Raw genomic sequence first — 20359 nt, 5'->3', positions numbered from 1 at the left:
TGCTAGACAGGGAGAGCTGGGCACCAGTGGGGCAGGCTGTGGGGTGTCCCTCGCACCCCATAACTTGCTCAAACACAGACCTTCCCACCACTTTTGGATTTGCGGGTTCTTTTAGGCATTGGCGTCAACTGTGTTTACACAAGGAAGAAATATATGCTATCGGGAACAATTGGATAATAAACAACCTTTAATTAGTGCTGAAGACACGCAGGGACCTAATCCCTCAGTGCCTGTTTAGACAGCTAAACCCAAACAGCCGGCCAGCAGCACCCTGTTGCCGGCGTCTCCCCAGCACTGTGTCCATTCCTGCTGCTGCTGCCGCGTTGGTGGCTTTGGTGCCATCACCACAGGGGTGGTGTGTGCCTGCCACTCCTGGGATACTCCTCTGCCCACCCCTTGGCCACTGTCAGCCTGTGCCAGTGGCTGGGTCCTTGCAAAAGCTTCACCCAGAGCAGTGGCCAAGTCAGCCTTAATCACTGTAAGGACCAGGTAGAGTTTACCGGGTGTTAATTGTACTGGGTGATTTGGGACCTTCAAAGACCCATGCCCCCTTGAATTTATTTTTGGTAGCAGCATGCTCTCCTGCTTACTCTGGTTAGCATTAGGCTATAAAATTGCTGGTGTCAGACAAAAAGTCAATGGATTTTAATGATTCTTCATGCTTTTGCATCATGCTGCGGGAGCCTTTCCACTGGACATGGAAGATGCCTGGGGGTGGTAAGGTGGGTGTGTGCCAGGACCCATTCTCCACGTCCACGTACCCTAGGAAGCTGTGGGTGCTGGCACTGACCTCACCAGTGAGGTCCAGCCAAGGGCCTGTGTCCAAACAGAAGCAAGTGCTATGCCCAGCAGCTGACAGCTGGCTGCCATCCCTTGAGATTACTGAAGTTAACCTGCATGAAGTGTTTTCTGGGAAATGCGTCCTGTGAAGATGGCCCTTTTTGTCGTATAAGTCAGACATGGAAATGCAAGTTGGTTGTTGCAGCCTGACCTGTCCTTCCCATTGGAAAAATTGTTGATACTGAGTTTAGGGCAACTCTCTTGCCTTCTTGTTGTGGACCACATCTTGACAGAGTTTATAGTCACCTACACCTGCTTGGTGGTCACCCTCCCTAGGGTGGCTGTGGCCAGCAGCTTTCTGCTCGGTTTCTTAACTATGGACCATGATACCTTTTTGGGGAGGATTCAGTTGGGGTCACAAAAGGTTTGTGCTTACCAGGGGACAGCTGTCTCTTCTGGTTTGGTTTGTACTGCCCAGATGTTTACCCAGCTCAACCAACAGTTTGGCACATGAGCACCTCCAATGACAGGCAGTAAAAACATAGGTTTTTACTTGGTTGCTGCCTTAGCTCTCGGGGTTTCTTGTGCAACCCCTGTAGTGGTGTGGCTTGTTCCTGCTATGCATCTCGTATTGCAGACGCCTCTGGTTTCCCTCAGCCACCATCCTGGGCAAAGACAGGCCAGCAGTGGCCCCTGGGAGCCCAGTGGCCTGGCATGCACTGCCTTGGTACCTCACAGACCACCCATCCCTGCGTGTGCAGTGCCTGGACAGGACAGCCCACCTGGAGCCATGGAGTTTCTTGGGGCAGTGTGGCACAACCCCACATTTTGCATGCAGGAGGAACCGAAAGGTGCAGCAGCCCCTCTGTTCAGCAGTGGCTTTACCCCCTGAGCGTGGGGCAAGTGTAGGTGCTGACCATCTCACCGGAAGGGATGGAGGAGAGCTTTTGCAGGTGGCATCTGCCCTCCCCCTTTGCCAACAGCAGGCTCTTAAATGAGCATAGTTGTTTTCTCTAACACCCCACCAAGAAAATACTGAATATTTTGTGCTTCTTGGGTGCTCTTGCTGTTTCTGTCTACAAGGAGGGGTGTCATTTTTATAGCTTGCTACCAACATATGGATTTGCCTGAGGCAAGACAGGCGCGTGCTGTTTCTCATGACTTATACAGGCTATAGGCAGTTTTTATTCCCTGAAATTACTGCGTAGTTAAAACTATTTCCTCCTTGTTTGCTAATCTCCCAGGCTCTGTTGGGTTAACAACAGGTACTTGGTGATGCAGTAGTTCAAGCCCTCAGTCTCCATCTTTGCTCTTTTGACCAAACCCAGTGCACCCACACTGAAACAGTTGGAAAGGGTCAGCCGTCCTTTGGATGAGTTGTTAAAGAGCTGCATGTGGAGATGGGGAGGGTTGGACAGGCTTGGGTGGCACCCCAAGGCTGTCCCCATTCCTGGGGGCATGTCTGGCGGTGGCCCTGTCGTAGTGGGAATAGCATTGATGTTGGTGCAATCTCATTGTATACCCAGGCTGAGGGAGAAGAACTACAGGCATTGCCCGTGACATTGGACAGGCATGGGGTGGAATGAGTGGTGAAAGCTGGTGCCTAAGGGAAGAGAGAACTCAAAATGGTTAAGCCTAGGAGCAGCAATGCTGTGGCAGTTCCCCACCCCCAATTCTGTACAAGGAGATTGTTAGCTCCACCTACATCAAAAGCGTAGCAGGAAAATATATCATTGCCTGAAACAGAATGTACACAAAGCAAGAGAGACAAAAGTGCCCTCAGACCCCCTCTCTCAGAATTGCCTCCCAAAAGGGCTTCGATGGGGCTGACCTTCCCCTCAGCCTGTTCTTACACTGCTCCTGTATTTGCATTAGCATGGGAGACAAGGAGAAACAACCTCAGGTCCTATCCTCCTGTTATTACAAGAATAGGCTAGGACATGGTACAGCCATGGAGGCTTTTATTTATGGGTTATTTGTTTGGCTTTCCTGAAGGAAGAGCTTGAGAGAAGTATGTTCTTCCCTAATAGAGCATCACCTTACATTTTCATGGCAGACAGTCTGCTCTGTCTGCTGAGGTGGCCTGAAGAATGAAGAAGATTGACAGCAAAAAAAATTTACTTCAGAGCTGCACCAGTCTGCTGGCAGGTTTTTTGGTTTTTTTTGTTGTTGTTTTTTTTGTTTGTTTTTTTTTCTGTTAGTTTTGTTCTTCTTTATTTTTTGTTTCCTTTTCTATGTTGTTGTTGGTAAAGGAATGAAGCTATGCAGTTTTCTTCTTTCACTGTCTACAATCCATGTAGCAAAATGCGATTCTTTGAAGAACTGACCGTGTGAGGAATTCATGCCAGGCTGCAGCCCTGTGTGCAAGGACCTCTTACATCCAGAGCTTCATGGACATGAAGCAACATCACCTCACCAGGATAGCTGAGCCATAGTCATACTGCAGAGTGTGTTGCTAAACTGCTTCCTTAGGCTGAGCTGAACAGCCAAATACGAAATCTCCCAGTCAGATTTATTGGAGTCGCCTGGTGATGTTCCCCAGAGGACTTACGATCTATGGTGATGGATGATGCTGATCCATTAACGTAGTAGTCTCTGGGAAAGATATAATTGTCGTTCTGCATCCTGCAGTTTCCCGAAGTTTTTCTGAACATGTAATAGCCCGCATCGCAGCGGAAATTGCTGGTGAAAAATGCTGCACTAAATATGTCAGGAACTCTATATCCTACAGCAGCACACTCCTCTTCTGGAACCATGCAGCCATCATTAAGATAGGGGAGGTGATGATAACAAAATTTGGTATATTGCACTCATCATGATGCATGTTGTCTCCAAAGGTCTGATGGAAAAGTGTGGGCAGGACTGACCTTGTTTCCTCTTGCAATACGCATCTGTGAAATACGTTCATGTTGACTTGTTCATAGAATCAGGAAAATAATATTTACTTTTACCTGCAATAGCAGTGCTATTCTTACAGTGCTGGTTGCCCTGCCTGCATGTCCTGAAATACAACCCTTTTCCTCTGAGTAGTCTGAGTCTGGATCCCTGATGACAAAGAGCGTTATTACTTTTTTGTGTAATCTTGGCATAGTTTGGAATAGTCTCACCTCCATGCATTGCAAGCAGTGTGTCAGTTCAAGCTGGGATACCCTGCTTTGAACTGGCTGAAAGATCTTGGTTCGTGGAGTATCAAATTAATAAAATTAGACATTAATATTCACAGATGGGCAATCACCAACATATGAAGTTTAACAAGGGCAAGTGCTGGATTCCAGACCTGGGATGAGGCAACCCTGGATGTGTACATAGAGTGGGAAATGAGATGCTGGAGTGCAGTGCCACGGAATGGCACCTGGGGGTCTTGGTTGACAGCAAGTTGAATATGAGTCAGCAGTGCCCTGGCAGCCCGGTGGGCCAACTGTGTCCTGAGGGGCATCAAAGCTTCGCCAGCCGGTTGAGGGAAGGGTTTTTCCTGCTCTGCTCTGCTCTGCACTGAGGTGGCCCCACCTTTAATATTGTGTGCAGTTTTGGGCACCATCCTGTAAGAAAGATACGAAGTTATTAGAGAGTGTCCGAAGGGATGGTAAGAGTCTGGAGGTGAAGCCTTATGAGGAGCAGCTGAGGTCAGTTGGTCTGTTCAGCCTGGAGAAGAAGAGGCTGAGGGGAGACCTCATTGCAGTCTACAACATCCTCACGAGTGGAAGTGGAGGAGCAGGTTTTGATCTCTTCACTCTTGTGACCACTGACAGGACTCAAGGGAATGGCATGAAGCTGAGTCGGGGCAGGTTTAGGTTGGGTATTAGGAAAATGTTCTTCATCCAGAGAGTGGTTGGGCACTGCAACAGGCCCCTCAGGGAAAAGGTCACAGCACCAAACCTGACAGAGTTCAGGAAGTATTTGGACAATGCTCTCAGGCACATGATGTGATTCTTGGGGTGTCCTGGGCAGGGCCAGGAGTTGGACTTGATGATCCTGATGGGTGCTTTCCAACTCAGTATTTTCTGTGATTCTGTGATTCTATGATAACTTGGACTGGTTGACTGAACAGCAGTAACCTCAGTGGCACTGAGATGTAACATGACGTATTTTCAGTATTTTCTGTTATTTACATATTTTTTGTGGTCAGAGTCATCTGTCAGAGGCACATTTCACACTTCAGTCAAGGGGCTTCTAGGAAGACAAAATTGGTCTTTGTGGGTGAAAACACGTTGAAAGGTTGTGAGGTTTTCTCGTTACATCCATCAGCACTGTCATGCTGCTTCTCATGCTGGGTGTTATTTTGAATTCAGTCAGAATTCATCTGACATCTCATGCATCACAGCACGACGGAGAGAAGAGGTCAATTCTCTGCCCCTCAAAGTCAAACCAGGAAACACTTGGTACAAACGCTGTGATGAAAGCGTGTGTAAAAGGATGTGAGATTCAAAGAAAAAAGTGCTGCATTTTTTCTCACATTACAGGAGTCTTACATTTTTCGGTCTCTTTTAAACAAAATCCTTGCAGCTGCTTAAATATTTTGCAAGGATAAAAATGAGGGATGTTTTTTGCTTGAAGGTTTTTTTCCATCCGCATATGAGAGATAGGGTGGTGCATGAGTACTTGAAATCTGCCATGCGCGTACTTTCTGCTGAGAGTTAGAGCCGTCATGCAGCTGATTAAATGTTGGGCTTGGTTTATCGAAGTGATGGGGTGGGAGAGGAGGAGATTCAGTCTAATAAATCTGAAACTATGAGCATAGGCTTGATCTTGAAGTGGCAAGGTGATGCAGCATTTGGTTACTTATGCTAGTGGGGAAAGATGAAGTATTAAATAACCACCGTTTGTACAGGGGGAGGGGAAGACTCCTCTACCCTTTTGCTCCTCAGGCAGCACCGCAATACTCCTGCACCTTCGTCTTTGCCTGTGCTCCCAAGTGAGACCCTGTCCCACAAGGGAAAATAAGCTCATGAGCATGTTGTTGATCCCCAGCTCTTTGGCCCATCCCTAAATCTTGTCATTTGGGACAATATCTGTGCTATGAGAGTCATCAGAGCTAGGGGCAGGGGAAAGGGTTTGCCCTTTCGGCCCACCATGGCAACCTGGGTGACACATGTAGATGTGGTTCATCACATGCATGTCCTTACCCGTGTTCTTAGATAGGAGTGTTCGTAAATCACCAGAAGGGATCTGCAAGCTGGAAGGTTCAGTTTTTCATTTAGTTTTGCTTTTCTTCTCATTATTTATTTATTTAAACCAGGCTATATTAGGACAATGAGAGGTTATGTGAAAATGTGGCTTTCAGTTGATTTAAGATGAGTTAGAGAAGTGTTGGAATTTGCTATTCTAACCCCCATGGCTTTAAAATATAATAAAACTGGTTTCTGCTTTTTCTTCCTTTCTGTCTCAAGAAGGTCCAGAAAGCAAGGCAAGATTAAGGGGAGTCCCCTTAGCATTGCTGAGTTTAGCCCTATTCTGGCCCTGTCTGCACCAACAAAAAGTGTTTTTTAACTGGAGCTGGGGTGCTGTAAGGAGTATGCGGGAAGGGGTTTGCAGTGAGTCTGAAGGCCTGGGTCACTGGGGGCATATGTGATACTGGTGGCACCTTGCTTCATTTACGGGGTTTGAGCTGGTGAGGCTGGTTTACTCCTCAAGTCTGGCGTGCTTCACTATTGCAGCTAGTTGGGAGACAGACAAAGTAGTCAAAACCATGTTGGTATAATGGGGAAAAGTCAGATGTTTTGCCTGCAAAAGTGCCGGAGCAGCTTAAGAACTGATTTTTAATTTTACCTCACTAATCTGTCAGCTGAGACTTGGTAACTAGTCCATGGCAGGGTCCCTGTCTTTTGTACCAGGAGCAAGACAGATTCACATAAGCAAGAAGAGATGGGCAATGGATGGCAACCTTTGCCACACTGATACCAGTTCTCATCTGGATGTTGGAAAAGATCAACTGAGTGTAGTAAAAATATCTGTGCCTGGGATCAGTGGTGAGAGTCAGGACAAAATAGTGAGCCTAAGTGTCTCAGATCAGTGAACAAACCTCCACTGGGAAACTAATGATGCTTTGAAGTCGTTTCACTGATATCAAACTTGGAAATCCTTTGTAAGAACTGAGATGCTTTAAGGGCTGTTTAATAAGGCACTTGACTGGGAAAGGAACAAATATTTTATTAGGCTGACACTGAGTGCTTTTTGTTTCGGGTTTTGGGGGAAGCAAGGCTGGCAATTATGTTTAATTGGTACCCTTTTCCTCTTGTTATCATTGGTGTATTGATTGCTGGGAAAACAAAATGCATGGGTTTTAAAATTTACTGTAAAGCAAGGGCTCTCTTGTTTGTTTTGTTTAGCTCTGTGTACTCAAACCAGCTCATTTTTCTTTGCTTTGCTGGCGAATATAATGTTTTGATTGAAAGCGATACTAAATAATCAGTTAAATGGGATATTTAATGACAAGAAAAATTCTTTAAAATATTTTTTCCCATAGGAAAATCATGCACTTTGAGCCCAAGAATGCTAGCATGAGTCTGCATTCTTCCTATGATCTTACTACAAAAGTAAATACATCGGTGCACAATGTGTGTGATAGCTGTGGAGGTTAAGGTATAGTAAATCTCAGGAGCTCTGATGCAAGACAGATCCCTAGAGTAAGTTCCATTTTTCCCTCATATAATTTTAATTTAGACTTTCTGAGACTCTCAATCCATTGTCAGTTTGCCTTCCCTGTGGGAAGCTGACCTCCTGTATGCGAGGAGAACCTGGTAGATAAGAGTAGAGTGGTGGATATTGTCTATGTGGACTTGAGGAAGGCCTTTGTCACTGTCTCCTGTAAGATCCTCAAGGACACACTGCTTGATGTGGGGGCTGGATGAGCAGAAAGTGGATTGGAAACTGGCTGAATGGCCAGACCTAGATAGTGGACATCAGCAGCACAAACAGCAGCACAAAGTCCTGCTGGAGGCTGGTGAATAGTGGTGTGTTCCAGAGGTCAGTACTGGGTCCAGTCCTGCTCAACCTCTTCATTAATGGTCTGGATGATGGGCAGAGCATACATGCAGAAGTTTGCAGATTGCAGGAGTGGCTGTTACATCAGAGGGCTGTGCTGCCATCCAGAGGGACATCAACATGTGGGAGGAATGGGCTGACAGGAGCCTCATGAAGTTCAGCAAGGGGAAGTGCAAAGCCCTGCACCTGGGGACAACTCCGGGCACCAGTACATGCTGAAGGCTGCCCATCTGGGAAGCAACTTGGCAGAAAAGGACCTGGGGTGTCCTGGTGGACAACAAGTTGACCACGAGCCACAGAGATGATGGGCTAGAGTATCTCTCCTGTGAGGAAAGGCTGAAACAGTTCAGCTGGGAGAAGGAAAGGCTCAGGGGGAATCTCATCAGTGCACAGAAATACCTGAAGGGAGAGTGCAGAGGATGGAGCCAGGATCTTTGAAGTGGTGCCCGCTGATAGGACCAGAGGCAACGGGCACAAACTGAAACACAGGAGGTTCCCTTTGAACATCAGGAAGCACTTTTTCAGTGTGAGGGTGACCAAGCCCTGGCACAGGCTGTCCAGGGAGGTCATGTAATCTCCATCCTTGGAAATACTCAAAAGCCATCTGACCACAGTCTGGGGCAGCTAGCTCTAGGTGGCCCTGCTTGACCAGGGGGGTTGGACCAGGTAAGGTAACCTCCAGAAGTTACTTTTAGCCTCAGTCCATCTGTGATTCAGTGATTCTGAGTGGTGCTCAGTGGGGCTGAGAGATGGAGAGGAGAGTGCAGCAGGACTTTCCCAGGAACAAGCAGCTTTCCAGTTTGGCTTTTGGGAAAGTGCTGCAGAAAAGATGCTCCCCCAGGGCTATGCAGGGAGCACCTTCCCATGGCAGGTGCTCAGGGCGGGAGTGTGATTGCTGGGCACTGATGTGTCTGTCCCAACACAATGCTGGAGCCACTGACATTCCCGTCCCAAGAGACTACATCATGCTTTGGAAGGAGACACCTGCACACTGCCAACTGCATAGAGGGAAAGCTGATTTAAACTGGTACTTCTGCAGTCACAAAAACACTAACTTGTCTTCCCTGCTGGAACAGAAATTTGGACCACGAAAGCTGCACTGAGTCGGAAGCACCTGCTGGGTCAAAGGGACGTCACTGAATGAGGTGGCATGTGACTCAGCAGTAATTATGGTTGGCAAATTTATATTTGTCCTTCATGTGTCAGGCTTAATACATCAGATTTCTGTGCACTGTCTCCACCTTGAAGCATGTGTTCAGCTTTCTGGAGGCTAAGTGAGCTGATGCTGTTCAGGTGTTTCTGTACTATACCAAGGACAAAAAATAAACCGCCATTGGAAAGGTTTTATTTTCATAAACTTGCTGCAAGGTTCCTCCAAGCATGACAGTTTAGAGACCCCAGGAACTGGGATATGCTGCAGATACAAGAAACTGGAAGATTTGGCAATAGCAAGATCAATCTCAAATATTTTCAAGGGAAGGGAAGGTTTGGGAAGGTTTGGGAAGGGAAGGTTTGGGAAGGGAAGGTTTGGGAAGGGACAGGAAGGCAGGGGAAGGGGAAGGGGAAGGGGAGGGGAAGGGGAGGGGAATGGAGGGGGAGGGGAAGGGAGGGGGAAGGAAGGGAGGAAGGGAAGGGAGGGAAGGGAGGGAAGGGCAAGGGAAGGGAAGGGAAGGAAGGGAAGGGAAGGGAAGGGAAGGGAAGGAAGGGAAGGGAAGGAGGGAAGGGAAGGAAGGGGGCGAAGGGGAAGGGAAGGAGGGAAGGGAAGGGAAGGGAAGGGAAGGGAAGGGAAGGGAAGGGAAGGGAAAAGGCCTCTGACAGTACAGTGGCAACTGCAGTCTCCCTTATGCTTGGCATATGTCACAGTTTCCACTGCAAATATAAGGGGTTTTGTGAGGCTTTCAAATTGGATATAAAAATTCACTACAGGTTGAAATTTGTCAGGCAAATGTTCTGTTCCTTCCACAGCATTTATTGTCTGTCTTGTATATACTGCCCTTGGGAGTAAAGACACTGGTTTCAGGCCCATGACAGGATTGTTTTTTTCAATTGTTCTGACTTCTTTTTAAATGAGAAAAAAATCCATTCCTCCCTGGAATGGATTGCTAACTACAGGCTGTTGACAACAGCAATATAGTTAGCAAATATATGACTCTAACATGCTCTTTGCAGGTGATTAGCCTGTGCAATAGGCAGACTGCTGTGGTATTTATTCAACTGAACTATTTAAAAGACCAGAGTAGGATCAGTTAGTCAAGTCCCTGCATTTGAGAACGATCATGCTGTGTGCCGAAGCAGTGTATACATATTGTCAGTGTCCCATCTATAACATGCTACTTTGCACTGCTGTAATGATTTCCTTTCCCTCTCATTCCCCCAGGGCTTAACAGCCTGGATAGAAGCCTTGACACAAATAGCTTTTCCTCCTGGAAGGAACCATAATGCAATGGTGGAAAATAAGAGTACCTGTTGCATGAGCTGCATTGGAGTCTTGTTATTTCTCTGGTGTCTCTTGAAGTTGTCTGATGAGATGCTTATTTTAACTGTTCCTTGGCAGTGTCCAGCTCATCCTCCGTGGCGTAGCTTCCATAGAGTGAGAAGTAACATTGGGCAGTGTGTAGGTGCACGGTGAGCAGAAGAGGTTGTGCAGAGTGGTGGGCAGAAATGTCGTTGGGTGTAGCTTTCATACTGGCAGGGAAACCCCAGTGTAGCCTTTCCTTCTCTCTCTTCTTGGTACCAGAATGAATCCTGCCCATCTTTCTTTCTAGTGCCTTTCTCTGCTTGTCCTCAGTTGATTTTGAATGGTGCCTCCTAAATCTTAACAGGGCATTGCTGGGTGTTTGTGTCAAGGGAATGAGGCAGAAGAGGGTAGGGCTAAACCAGGATGCTTCCCTGGTGCCCCTTGGAGCAGACAGAGAAGTGCATCCCCTGTGATTCCCCTTTTGTGATGACCAAGAGGAGTCATTGAGTCCCTTTTCGAGAGGCAGTGGGTGAAAGGCTGCTTGCCTTAGGAAATGTCCTGTAGGTCTCCTTTGCTCTGCCTGGCCCTACCTTGGAGAGCCCTTCTGCAAGCAGAAGGGGAACAGGGCCCACTGTCCCTCCTGGTGCCTCTGCACTCAGCTGATGTGTTGGGGAGGTATCAAATGCAGCACCACAAATGGTGCAGCACAAGGAGGAGGCAAGTTCACCATTATCTCTTGAGTTGGTCATTCCTTTGCCCTTTGGTGCTTGAGGTTTACACTACTAAAAGGGTATATGGGGTAGCCAGCACTGGCAGTGCCAGGTACCTGGATGAATAGATGAATCAATGGGAAATATGGGAGGCAAACACTGCTGAACTCATCTGTGGTTTGCATGTATGGGAGAGCCCACCGATGTGTTATTTGCATAGTAACAGTTCCATGTATTTAGTATATGAAAGCTCAGTTCCTTTAAATACATTTTTTCTATTCTAGCAACAAAACATCACTAATAATATGGTGAAGCCTTTGTGTATGGCTGAAACTATAGAGACCAAAATTAGTAGGATGGAAGACGATTTGTTGCTGGTTGGTCTGTGTCGATATGTGTCCTCATGGCCCGCTTGCGTATTTACAGCAAAAGGATGCAGAAACATGGGTTGAGCTTTGGCTGCTGAGACAGCTGAGGGTGAGCAGGCCCAACCCCGAGCTCCTTCAGAAACCCATGTGCCAGTAGGGCACAGGTTGGGCCTGTGGTTTCGTGGTGCATCAAGGGTGATGGGATGTGCTGCCATGCGGTGGCAGGAGCAGCCTGATGAGGACTGGGCCGTGCAGGACCCAATATGATGCTCTGGTCAGGTGCAGGCCATGGAGGTGCTTGGCAGTTCTGCTGGCCTCCTGAAGGTGAGACGTCCCTGTCAGGGCTGCTCTCACCACAGCCCTTGTTAATGGCCTTCTGCAGAGCAAAAATAAAATGTTGCTTCTGGCAGGAGGATCAGTGACATTAAACAGTGAGTTTTGGGAAAACATTGAAGTCCAAATCCAACCATAATTTTGTCCCCAAGCTGCCCAATTAAGTCAGATTTCTAATTTTCTGTTTGTTACTCTGTTTATACTGAAGGAAACCCCTATTTTTCCAGGAGATACTGCGCCAGGCATCCCACTAAGGGAGCATCATAGTGTGCACAGTATAATTTGAGTTCTGTGTAGATAGTGAGGTACAAGCCATGGTATGGATGAGCAAGCAGAGCACAGGGGTATCTGTGTATGGTGCCATGCTGTTGCCCCACAGGAAGGCACCCAGCAGCCCTGAGAAAAGTCTGTTGCACAGCCATCAGCAGGAGATAAAAAAATAAGCTAGAGTGATCACTAGCCTTTCATGGCATTTTTGTATAGCTAAGATACCATTTCCTGTACATTTACACACATCATTGCATAGTGCCATGAACTTAACTCTTATCAGCACTCGATAGGAAAGCTTGGCTTATTTACAATAGGGCTCATTTCAGTATTGCAAGCTTCTTTTCAATTAAAACAAACATCAAATTAAATATAACATAGATAAGTTGGGAAAGTGAAATTAATTGATTTTCCAGCACTGAAGTATGGTAGACAAAGGAAACTTAAAGCACTTTCACTGGATTATATTACCTTCTTTCATGTATATTAGGGATGTGAAACTTATTTTAAAAACTGGATAACTGAGTCATTTATGTGTAGTAAAGCAGCAATTTTAAAAGACTCCCAAAAAACCCTGAAACCTAGCACATATTTCAAGTTAATTTTTATTAAAGGAGAAATATAGTGTAGCTATCATTATTAATACCAGTACTAAAAATTGACTTTAGTTTCAGTCATTTCCATGTTGATTTAAGGTTTTGTACTGTGTACCTGATATAAGGAGTATATAAAAAAGGAGTCCAGGAACTAGGAAACACCTCTTTGGACAACTTCAGCCTGTTTCTTATCTCAGATCTTCAAAGGTTTCCTCACTTGAGGGTTGGGGACTTGGATCCTTTTCGCTCTGTCTGGTTACTGACCTTGATAATAGGTGTTTAGTCAAACACGTGTTTAGGAGCCCTGAGATTCCCTCCCAAATGAAACTGAAAATTGCTTTACAGGGAGCCAGAGGCAAGTTGTGCTGGGACTCCACTGTATCTGGCAGCCAGCTACTGCCAAGCTGCATGCTGAGGGCAGGATTGGGAAATATTTTTAAGTGTGTTTTTGTGTGTGTATATATATATATATATATATATATATATATATATTATATGTTAATTTTTTTTCTGTAATGATGACATGCTCAAGAAGCAGGTGTACTGGAAGATACAATTCCACATAAGAAAGGTGAGGGGAGGAAAAACTCCCACCCCAAACCCATAAACCTGGATCAAGGGCTGTGCTTCACCTTTCTTGTCTCCTTTCCTTTGCACCATGGGGCCCTCTCAGAGGTAGTGTAGGACCAAGAGCTCAACAATGTATATTTATAGTTCCCAGGAACATATAGGATTCAGTGTGGAAAACAATATTTGACTATGTTTTAAAAAAACCAGCCAAGCCCACAGGCATTTCTTCAAGGTGTCTGATGGTGATAGATGAGCTCTTCTTTTCCTCATCTCGATATTTCCTCTGCCTCCAGCCTTGTCGCCTTTTAAAGCAGCAATGGGGAGATTTTATTATGTTTTATACTTTCATCTTAAGCAGTGATCTGTCTCTCTCTCTCCATGGGTCCATACAGCAGGCTAATCCCTCAAGTCTCTTACACAGCATAATTTTCATCTTAATTTTTCTGTTTCTCAATGTGAAATGGGTTTGCCAGGGGAATTTCCTGTCTCTGCCAGATCATTAATTCTCTGTGAAAACACCGTGATCTCATGCTTCCCAAGCAAACAGAAACATTGGGAAGAGACACTGTCGTGCAAAATACTCGGCTGTGCTGCAGCAGCTGGAGGAGCAAAGATGCTGGTGTGTGCTGCAGAGACCCAGGGGTTTAAAATGGTCATTTGAAAAACAGGGAGGCAGAGATTATATAAGAGCAGTAGAAAATGGCTTTTTAATTCTTTAATAGAAATGACGATGTCTATTTTTTTTCAACTTGAATCTGCTGAGCTGTCTCCTCATTGTCTTTATTTTTAGAAACAATTGCTCTTCTTTTTTTTCAAAACAACACTGGCACCATGCTTTTTGTACTGATTCTTGTCACTTTCTGGAAAAGGATTTTATTTTTGCTCCTGTTTTCCCATGCTTGGCCATCTCTGCCTCCCTGTAATCTGTGTCAGCCAAGGCTTGAAAAAAGGAAACAAACAAAAAAACCCTTCAACCCTATATTTGTGAATGTTTTCTGCAGAACATTTCAGGAGATGAGAAAAATCCAGAATTATTCTCCTTAAGCCAGCAGCAGGAGAGGAAAAGAAATGACTTATCTGTTTACTTTAAAAAATCCTTTTTTAAGAACTCAAACGTGCCTGATAAATTATTAGCATTTTATGCAGCCAGCCTCTACTATCAACTCCTGGCATTTCTGCTGTAGGTAGTCTTGTGCTCACCATAGGATCTTACTGCCAAATCCAAGGATTTACAAGTCTCAGGAGAGACTTAGATTTCCCGCTTCCCTGCCTTGGACATTTTTTAGCCTCTGTTTGTGGGGTTTGGTTTTTTTTTTTCCTTTTTCCCTGTCCCCTTTGCAGGTTTGTTGGTCTTACAAACATCTGCACAAGCAAATAATTTCTGCAAGCACCAGAGCCATGGAGCTATTTGCATGCTCTCACAGGCACATCCCCAAGCTGGGACTCTCTACCCATCCAGTTTTGGAGTGGTGCTGCCCTCCCTGTCATCTCCTGTCATCCCAAAGCCATGGCGCTTGCAGGGGGAGGTGCCTCACTCCCACGGGCCTGAGTAGCCAAGTGATGGCACATGATTTGCCATCACAGAGCAGAATTCAGCTGTGTACAGGTGAAAAATGTAGATTTGGGGTGCGCCAGTGCTTTCCCATGGTAACGGAGTTGAAACTGGACAAGTTTCCATGGTGATTATTACTTCAGCAGGATTCACTGCACACCTCGGAGGAGGCATGGGCAGCACCAGGTGGAACGGCCAGGCATCAGCCAAAATCTGCTGGCACCAGCTCACAGGGCAGAAATTATTTAGCCTTCTAAATAAATGGATGTAGTAGGTTGACCCTGGACATTCCACCCCTCGCCTCTGTGAATCACATATTTAAGAATTTTAAATTCCACATTCATCACACAACCTTCCCTTACATAAACAACAACCTACCAAAACAAGAATGTAACGAAAATTCTCCCCACCAAAAATAAAAATAACATCATCATAACACCAAACTTAAGTGGACAATTTACACAAAATCCACTCCTTGTACCTTTACCACAATTACAGCAAAAATTCCCCACGATCATTTTATTCTCTGACATTGTTCGATACTTGTTTTGCCCGTTACCTCTCCCAATTACTATCCTTATCTCAAAATCTTCATGACTTCCCCGTACAGGCCACCAAAAAGACTGTAGCGGGTTGACCCTGGCCAGATACCAGGTACCCACTAAAGCTGCTCTCTCACTCTCCCCTCTGCAACTGGACAGATGAGAGAGAGAAAAAAAACAGCTAAGAATATCATGAGAGATAAGAGCAGGGAGAGGTCAGTGACTGATTACCTTCCCAGGCAAAACAAGACTCAAAGTGGTGATAATAATTATAATTATTACTAACAGGATAAGAGCCAAAGAAAATACAACAGTCTTAAAAACACCTTCCCCCACCCCTCCTTCCTTCCGTGTTCTCCCTCCTCCCCCCCAGCGGTGCAGGGGGACTGGGAATGGGGGTTACAGTCAGTTGTTGTTTTTGCTGCTGCTCAGGGAGAGGAGACCTTCCCCTGCTCCCATGGGGTCATCCTCCCACAGGAGACAGTCCTTGATGGACTTGAGTCCATCCTTCAGGAAGCAGCTCTTCCCAAACTGCTGTCCCGTGGGTCACTCCTCCATGGGGTGCAGTTCTTCACGAATGAGCTGTACCAGCGTGGGTCCCCCAGGGGCCACAAGTCCTACCCAGGAAAAACCTGCTTCATCTTGGGCCTCCCATGGGGTCACAGCCTCCTTCATGCATCCACCTGCTCCAGCATGGGCTCCTCCATGGGCTGCAGGTGGGTCTCTGCACCCTGATGGTCCTCCATGGGCTGCAGGGGCACAGCTGCCCCACCATGGTCTGCACCACGGGCTGCAGGGCCTCAGCTTTGGCACCTGGAGCACCTCCTGCCCCTCCTTCTGCATTGACCTTGGTGTCTACATTGTTGTTCACATGTTCTCACTCTGCTCTTCCCTGGCTGGAATTTCTTCTGCGGAACAATCTTCTTAAATATGTTATCACAGAGGAGTTACTGTTACTCCTAATTGACTCAGCCTTGGCCAGCGGCAGGAAGTCCGTCCTGGAGCCGGCTAGCATTGGCTCCATGGGATAGGGGAATCTTCTAGCAGCTTCTAACAGAAGCCACCCCTGTAGCCCCCCGCTACCAAAACCCAGCCACAGAAACCCACTACAATGGATGTGCAGCACCATTAATTTGCTGGTTTGTTTTGTTTTTTTTTTTCCCAAGGGGAGGGAGGTGATAATCTTTCAGGGAAACAGGCTGCAAATTTCACCATAATCATGAACAGAACCATCTCTGCCCTTTTTTAATTGCCATTTGGTTGGTTGATATAAAGACTTGGGCTGTCAAAATAAATTTGCAGTTGCCTTTTTTTTTTTGGTGTTATTCTTCAGGTCTTTAATGAATCACTGCCTGGTTCATGTTACTGTATCTAGCTCTGTGGCAGGGTGAACACTGGAGTTTGGATTGGTTTTGCTTTGCTGTTGCCTGGTCATGCTCCTTTCAGGTCCTGTACACGGCAGTTTTGGAGGTGCTGTATGCACTGTGCAGCGCTCGCCTGCTTGCCTTCAGTAAATCCCAGCAGAATGAAAAAGGGACAAGTACTGAAGGGGAATCAAGTAGCCTTTGCCAGTGGTGGAATATTCTTAGAAATACTTGTTTTGGGGGCTTCTGTTGAGTTAAAACAACATGCTGTCACTGAGCTCTGCCATGCACTGTCATTATGTGAAGCTTTGTTTAAAAACGTGGAATGGGCATCCCGAGTCCTTGTTTCAGGCTGTGTAGTGGGAGGGTTTTTTTGGCTGCAGGCATTCCTCGAGGCCTTTTAAATTATCTGTGTTTATGGCTAAATATAAGTTCCTCAAAACTCTTTGCACAACACTCACAGATGTATGTATATCCAGCATCTCTGTATATATAGTGCAGTCTTATACATACGTTAGCCTGAAGCATGGAAACACTTAACGGCTTTTCTTTGGTGACGGGGTCTTTAAAGGCAATTGCAAATATTATTTTAGGGAGGAGATTTATGTGGTGCCTAAAATATGTTTTTTGGCTTGCAGGCCAAATTATGTCGGTGCTGATGCTCCTGGCAGCGTGGAGCTGCCACAGGTCCCACTGACAGCGATGTAGAGGTGGCGCCAGCAGAGCCCAAGAAGCCCTGCAACATGGAGGAGCTGTACAAGGATGCCCCAAACCTGCCCATGGATGTCACCAACTCGCCCTCAGCAATGGCCAACAACAAGCTGGAGAATGGGGTGGCCCAGTTGATCACAGCAGAAGCCTGGAACATCAACTCGGCTGACCTGATGAAGAAAGCCCTTTCCCCGCTGGTGACAGTTCCTGCACCCTCCATCCTGACGCCTCCGGCCGAGTCGCAGAGTGGGGTGGCTCTGAAGGTGGCGGCCACTGTGCTGCAGCCCATCTGCCTGGGGGACAGCCCTGTTGTCCTACCCATCCACCTGCAGGTTGCCGGCAGCGCCGCCCCACAGATGCCAGCCACCAATGCTGCCACCCCCTACGTCATGACCACCCAGGGCCCCATCCCGCTGCCCGTCCTCCTGGAGCAGCATGTCTTCCAGCACCTGAACTCACCCCTGGTGCTGCCCCCGGGGACTGCCTGCCCTGCCAGCCCCTTGCACACTGGCCTTTTCCCCGGCACCACTACCCCTGTTGGGCAGCCCCAGCTCCTGGATCCCAAGCCCTCTGGCCAAACTCAAGAGTCCGTCCTGCCCCCCGTCTTTCAGACACCAGGGTTTGCTGCCGTCCTTCAGGACCTGTTTCCCTCACAGGGTGCCCTGGGCTCTGCCCCCTGTCAGCCACCCCCTGACTACGCCACTCTCCCACCCCAGGCCTTCAGCTCACCCCTCTCCCCACTGGTGCCCCCTGCCACGCTGCTGGTGCCCTACCCCGTCATTGTGCCCCTGCCTGTCCCTGTCCCCATCCCCATCCCTGTCCCCATCCCTGTGCCCCACGGCACCGAGGCCAAGGCAGCCCCTGACCCACCCAAGCCACCACTCTTCACCCCTCACTCCTGCAAGGGCACCCAGACCCCCTTGGAGAAGGAGGAGACAAAGCCCTTTGAACTCCTCCACCCACGAGAGTTTCCCCAGCTGAGCCGTCACACTGTCATCAAGATGGGTGGTGAGAACGAGGCCTTGGACCTCTCCATGAAAGGGCCACCTGCGCTTCGGGCCAGCGAGGCCACGCTGCCACCACCACCACCACCGCCAGAGGACGGGGCCCTGGACCTGTCCCTCGCCTCGTGTCGCAAGCCAGGGGGGCCCCACGGGGAGGCAGCTGGCCCTGGCCCCACCACCACCGCTGAGGGCAGTGCCCACCCCATGCCGGACAAGCTTCCCGGCCCGGCTGCCCCCTTCGCCCCCTGCAAGCCCCCAGAGGCGGCGGGCAAGGCGGAGGGCAGGGCACCGGGCAGCAGCACGGCCGAGCTGCTGCGCGCAGCACAGAAAGTGGCTGGTGGAACAGGCGGGCAGGGCGGGCTGCGAGCCCAAGGCCGGCAACAACATCGAAATCGTCAGCACCTCGCAGACAGCCAAAGTCATCGTCTCCGTCAAGGATGCCGTGCCCACCATCTTCTGCGGCAAGATCAAGGGCCTGTCGGGGGTCTCCACCAAAAACTTTTCCTTCAAAAGGGACCTGCCCCAGGACTCGGTGCTGCAGTGCTATGATGTGAAGAGCCCACCCGAGTCCCGGGACAGCGCCGAGGCCCTCAGGAAACCCATCAAAAACAGGAGCGTAAAGCTAAAGAAAATGAACTCACCGGAGATACATATTCTTCCAATCAAGAAGCAACGGCTCGCTGCCTTTTTTCCAAGAAAGTAAATTATGGGTTTTTAGAATTTTAAGATTATTATGAGAAGAAGAAAAAAAATAATAAAAAAGATGCACTTGGTTTTAAACTCATTTAAAACTTTAAACTATCTTTGTAAGTTATTTTTGGGGGAAGGGGGAGAGGATCAGATGTAGAGTCCCTATAAGCTGGGCTGGTTTGTTTTTTTCCTTTTTTTTGTTACAAATTTTGACTTTTCATGGGAAACTGAATAAAAAGCAACCTATTTTTCAAGCAGATTGCACATTTTGCAGCTTTAATGGAGTAATGGATGAGTCAGAGGGGTAAGAGCTATTTTCACTGCCATGAAGTGCTTTGATGATGTAATTCTTCATAACAGTCAGAATGGAAATTTCAAAATAAATGTTTGTACGTGCTAATTGGTTGCGGCATTTTTTTGTCATTTCCGAATGGCTTTCAGTCTACAGAGAAGGTTGTGCAAAAAAAGGTCTGTAAACTGTAAAGCACCGCAACTGACTTGTGATGAACCTAAAATGTTAGGAAAAAATAGCAGGCTAAGAAAAATTATATTGTCCCGCAGCACTGTCGAAGAGCACATCACAACAGCTGCTAACGATGCACCCAAACGAGCTACCAGAGCAGTGAGAGCAGCACAGCCTAGTGTGCACCTAAGCCAGGTTCATTGCGAGAGACCCATCAGAAACCATCTTAAATATTAAGTAATGTTATCAGTCATTTAAAACAGAAAAGCCTAAAAGTCAGGGGAATTTGGTTGCCGGGGGCAGGAAGGGAAGGAAAAAGAAAATCCCATAATTTTTCCCAGCCTGACTACAGATATATGGAAAAGTTGTTTATTGTTAGTTTTCTAAGTTTCTTTGATGGCTGAAATCAATGCACGAAAAGAGCAGAGCTGTGTAACTTTATCACTCGGCAGTGTACAAGCCGCCCACATCAATGGAGAAATGTGAATGTACAATTAAAATAAAAGTTCTGCTAGGTTACGGTTTTGCACTTGTGTATGGAAATGAGCTGGAAATGCATTACTGTCTATTGGCTTTGAAGTTCACATGGCTCACTTGTAAAAACCCATCCTGACAAAAAGACAAATGTGAGAGCAGGAGAACAATCTTTGGTGGGCACTGCCTTTTTTGTGGCTATACCTGTAGAAAAGATTTTTTAAAAATAATTTCAAATTGCAGTTCCCAGCACTGCACCAAGACTGTCTAAATAAAAAAAGCCATTGTAAACCCATCCGTTGGATGCTGTCACAAGCTGTGCCTTCCTTTGCCTATCTGCATCCAATCTACTTCCAAGACTCCTCTTCCCAAAGGTTTCTGCAGTTGTTCACACAATGAGAAGTTGCCCAAAAACTGGCATCAGGGTCTGAAGTCTAACCACATCCTTAGGCACCAGTGTCATGCCAAAATCTGTTTCAAGTTTTGATGCCAGCAG

At 47.1% G+C, this 20359-nt stretch overlaps 1 protein-coding gene across 1 annotated transcript in view; it reads left to right on the top strand.

Annotated features, from left to right (window-relative positions):
* Positions 1-20158, top strand: part of RAI2 (retinoic acid induced 2) — a 46945-nt gene extending 26787 nt beyond the window's left edge. The window contains 2 exon segments of the mRNA XM_008922356.3: positions 17160-18554; positions 18556-20158. Of these exon segments, the coding sequence (XP_008920604.3) occupies positions 17265-18554; positions 18556-18939 (1674 nt within the window). The 5' untranslated portion in view covers positions 17160-17264 and the 3' untranslated portion in view covers positions 18940-20158.
* The last annotated feature ends 201 nt before the right edge of the window (positions 20159-20359 follow it).

Source organism: Manacus vitellinus, unplaced genomic scaffold (genome assembly GCF_001715985.3).
Source record: "Manacus vitellinus isolate BGI_N305 unplaced genomic scaffold, ASM171598v3 scaffold_7_pilon, whole genome shotgun sequence".
Taxonomy (NCBI): Eukaryota; Metazoa; Chordata; class Aves; order Passeriformes; family Pipridae; genus Manacus; species Manacus vitellinus.
This window is presented reverse-complemented; position numbering and strand designations above follow the sequence as displayed.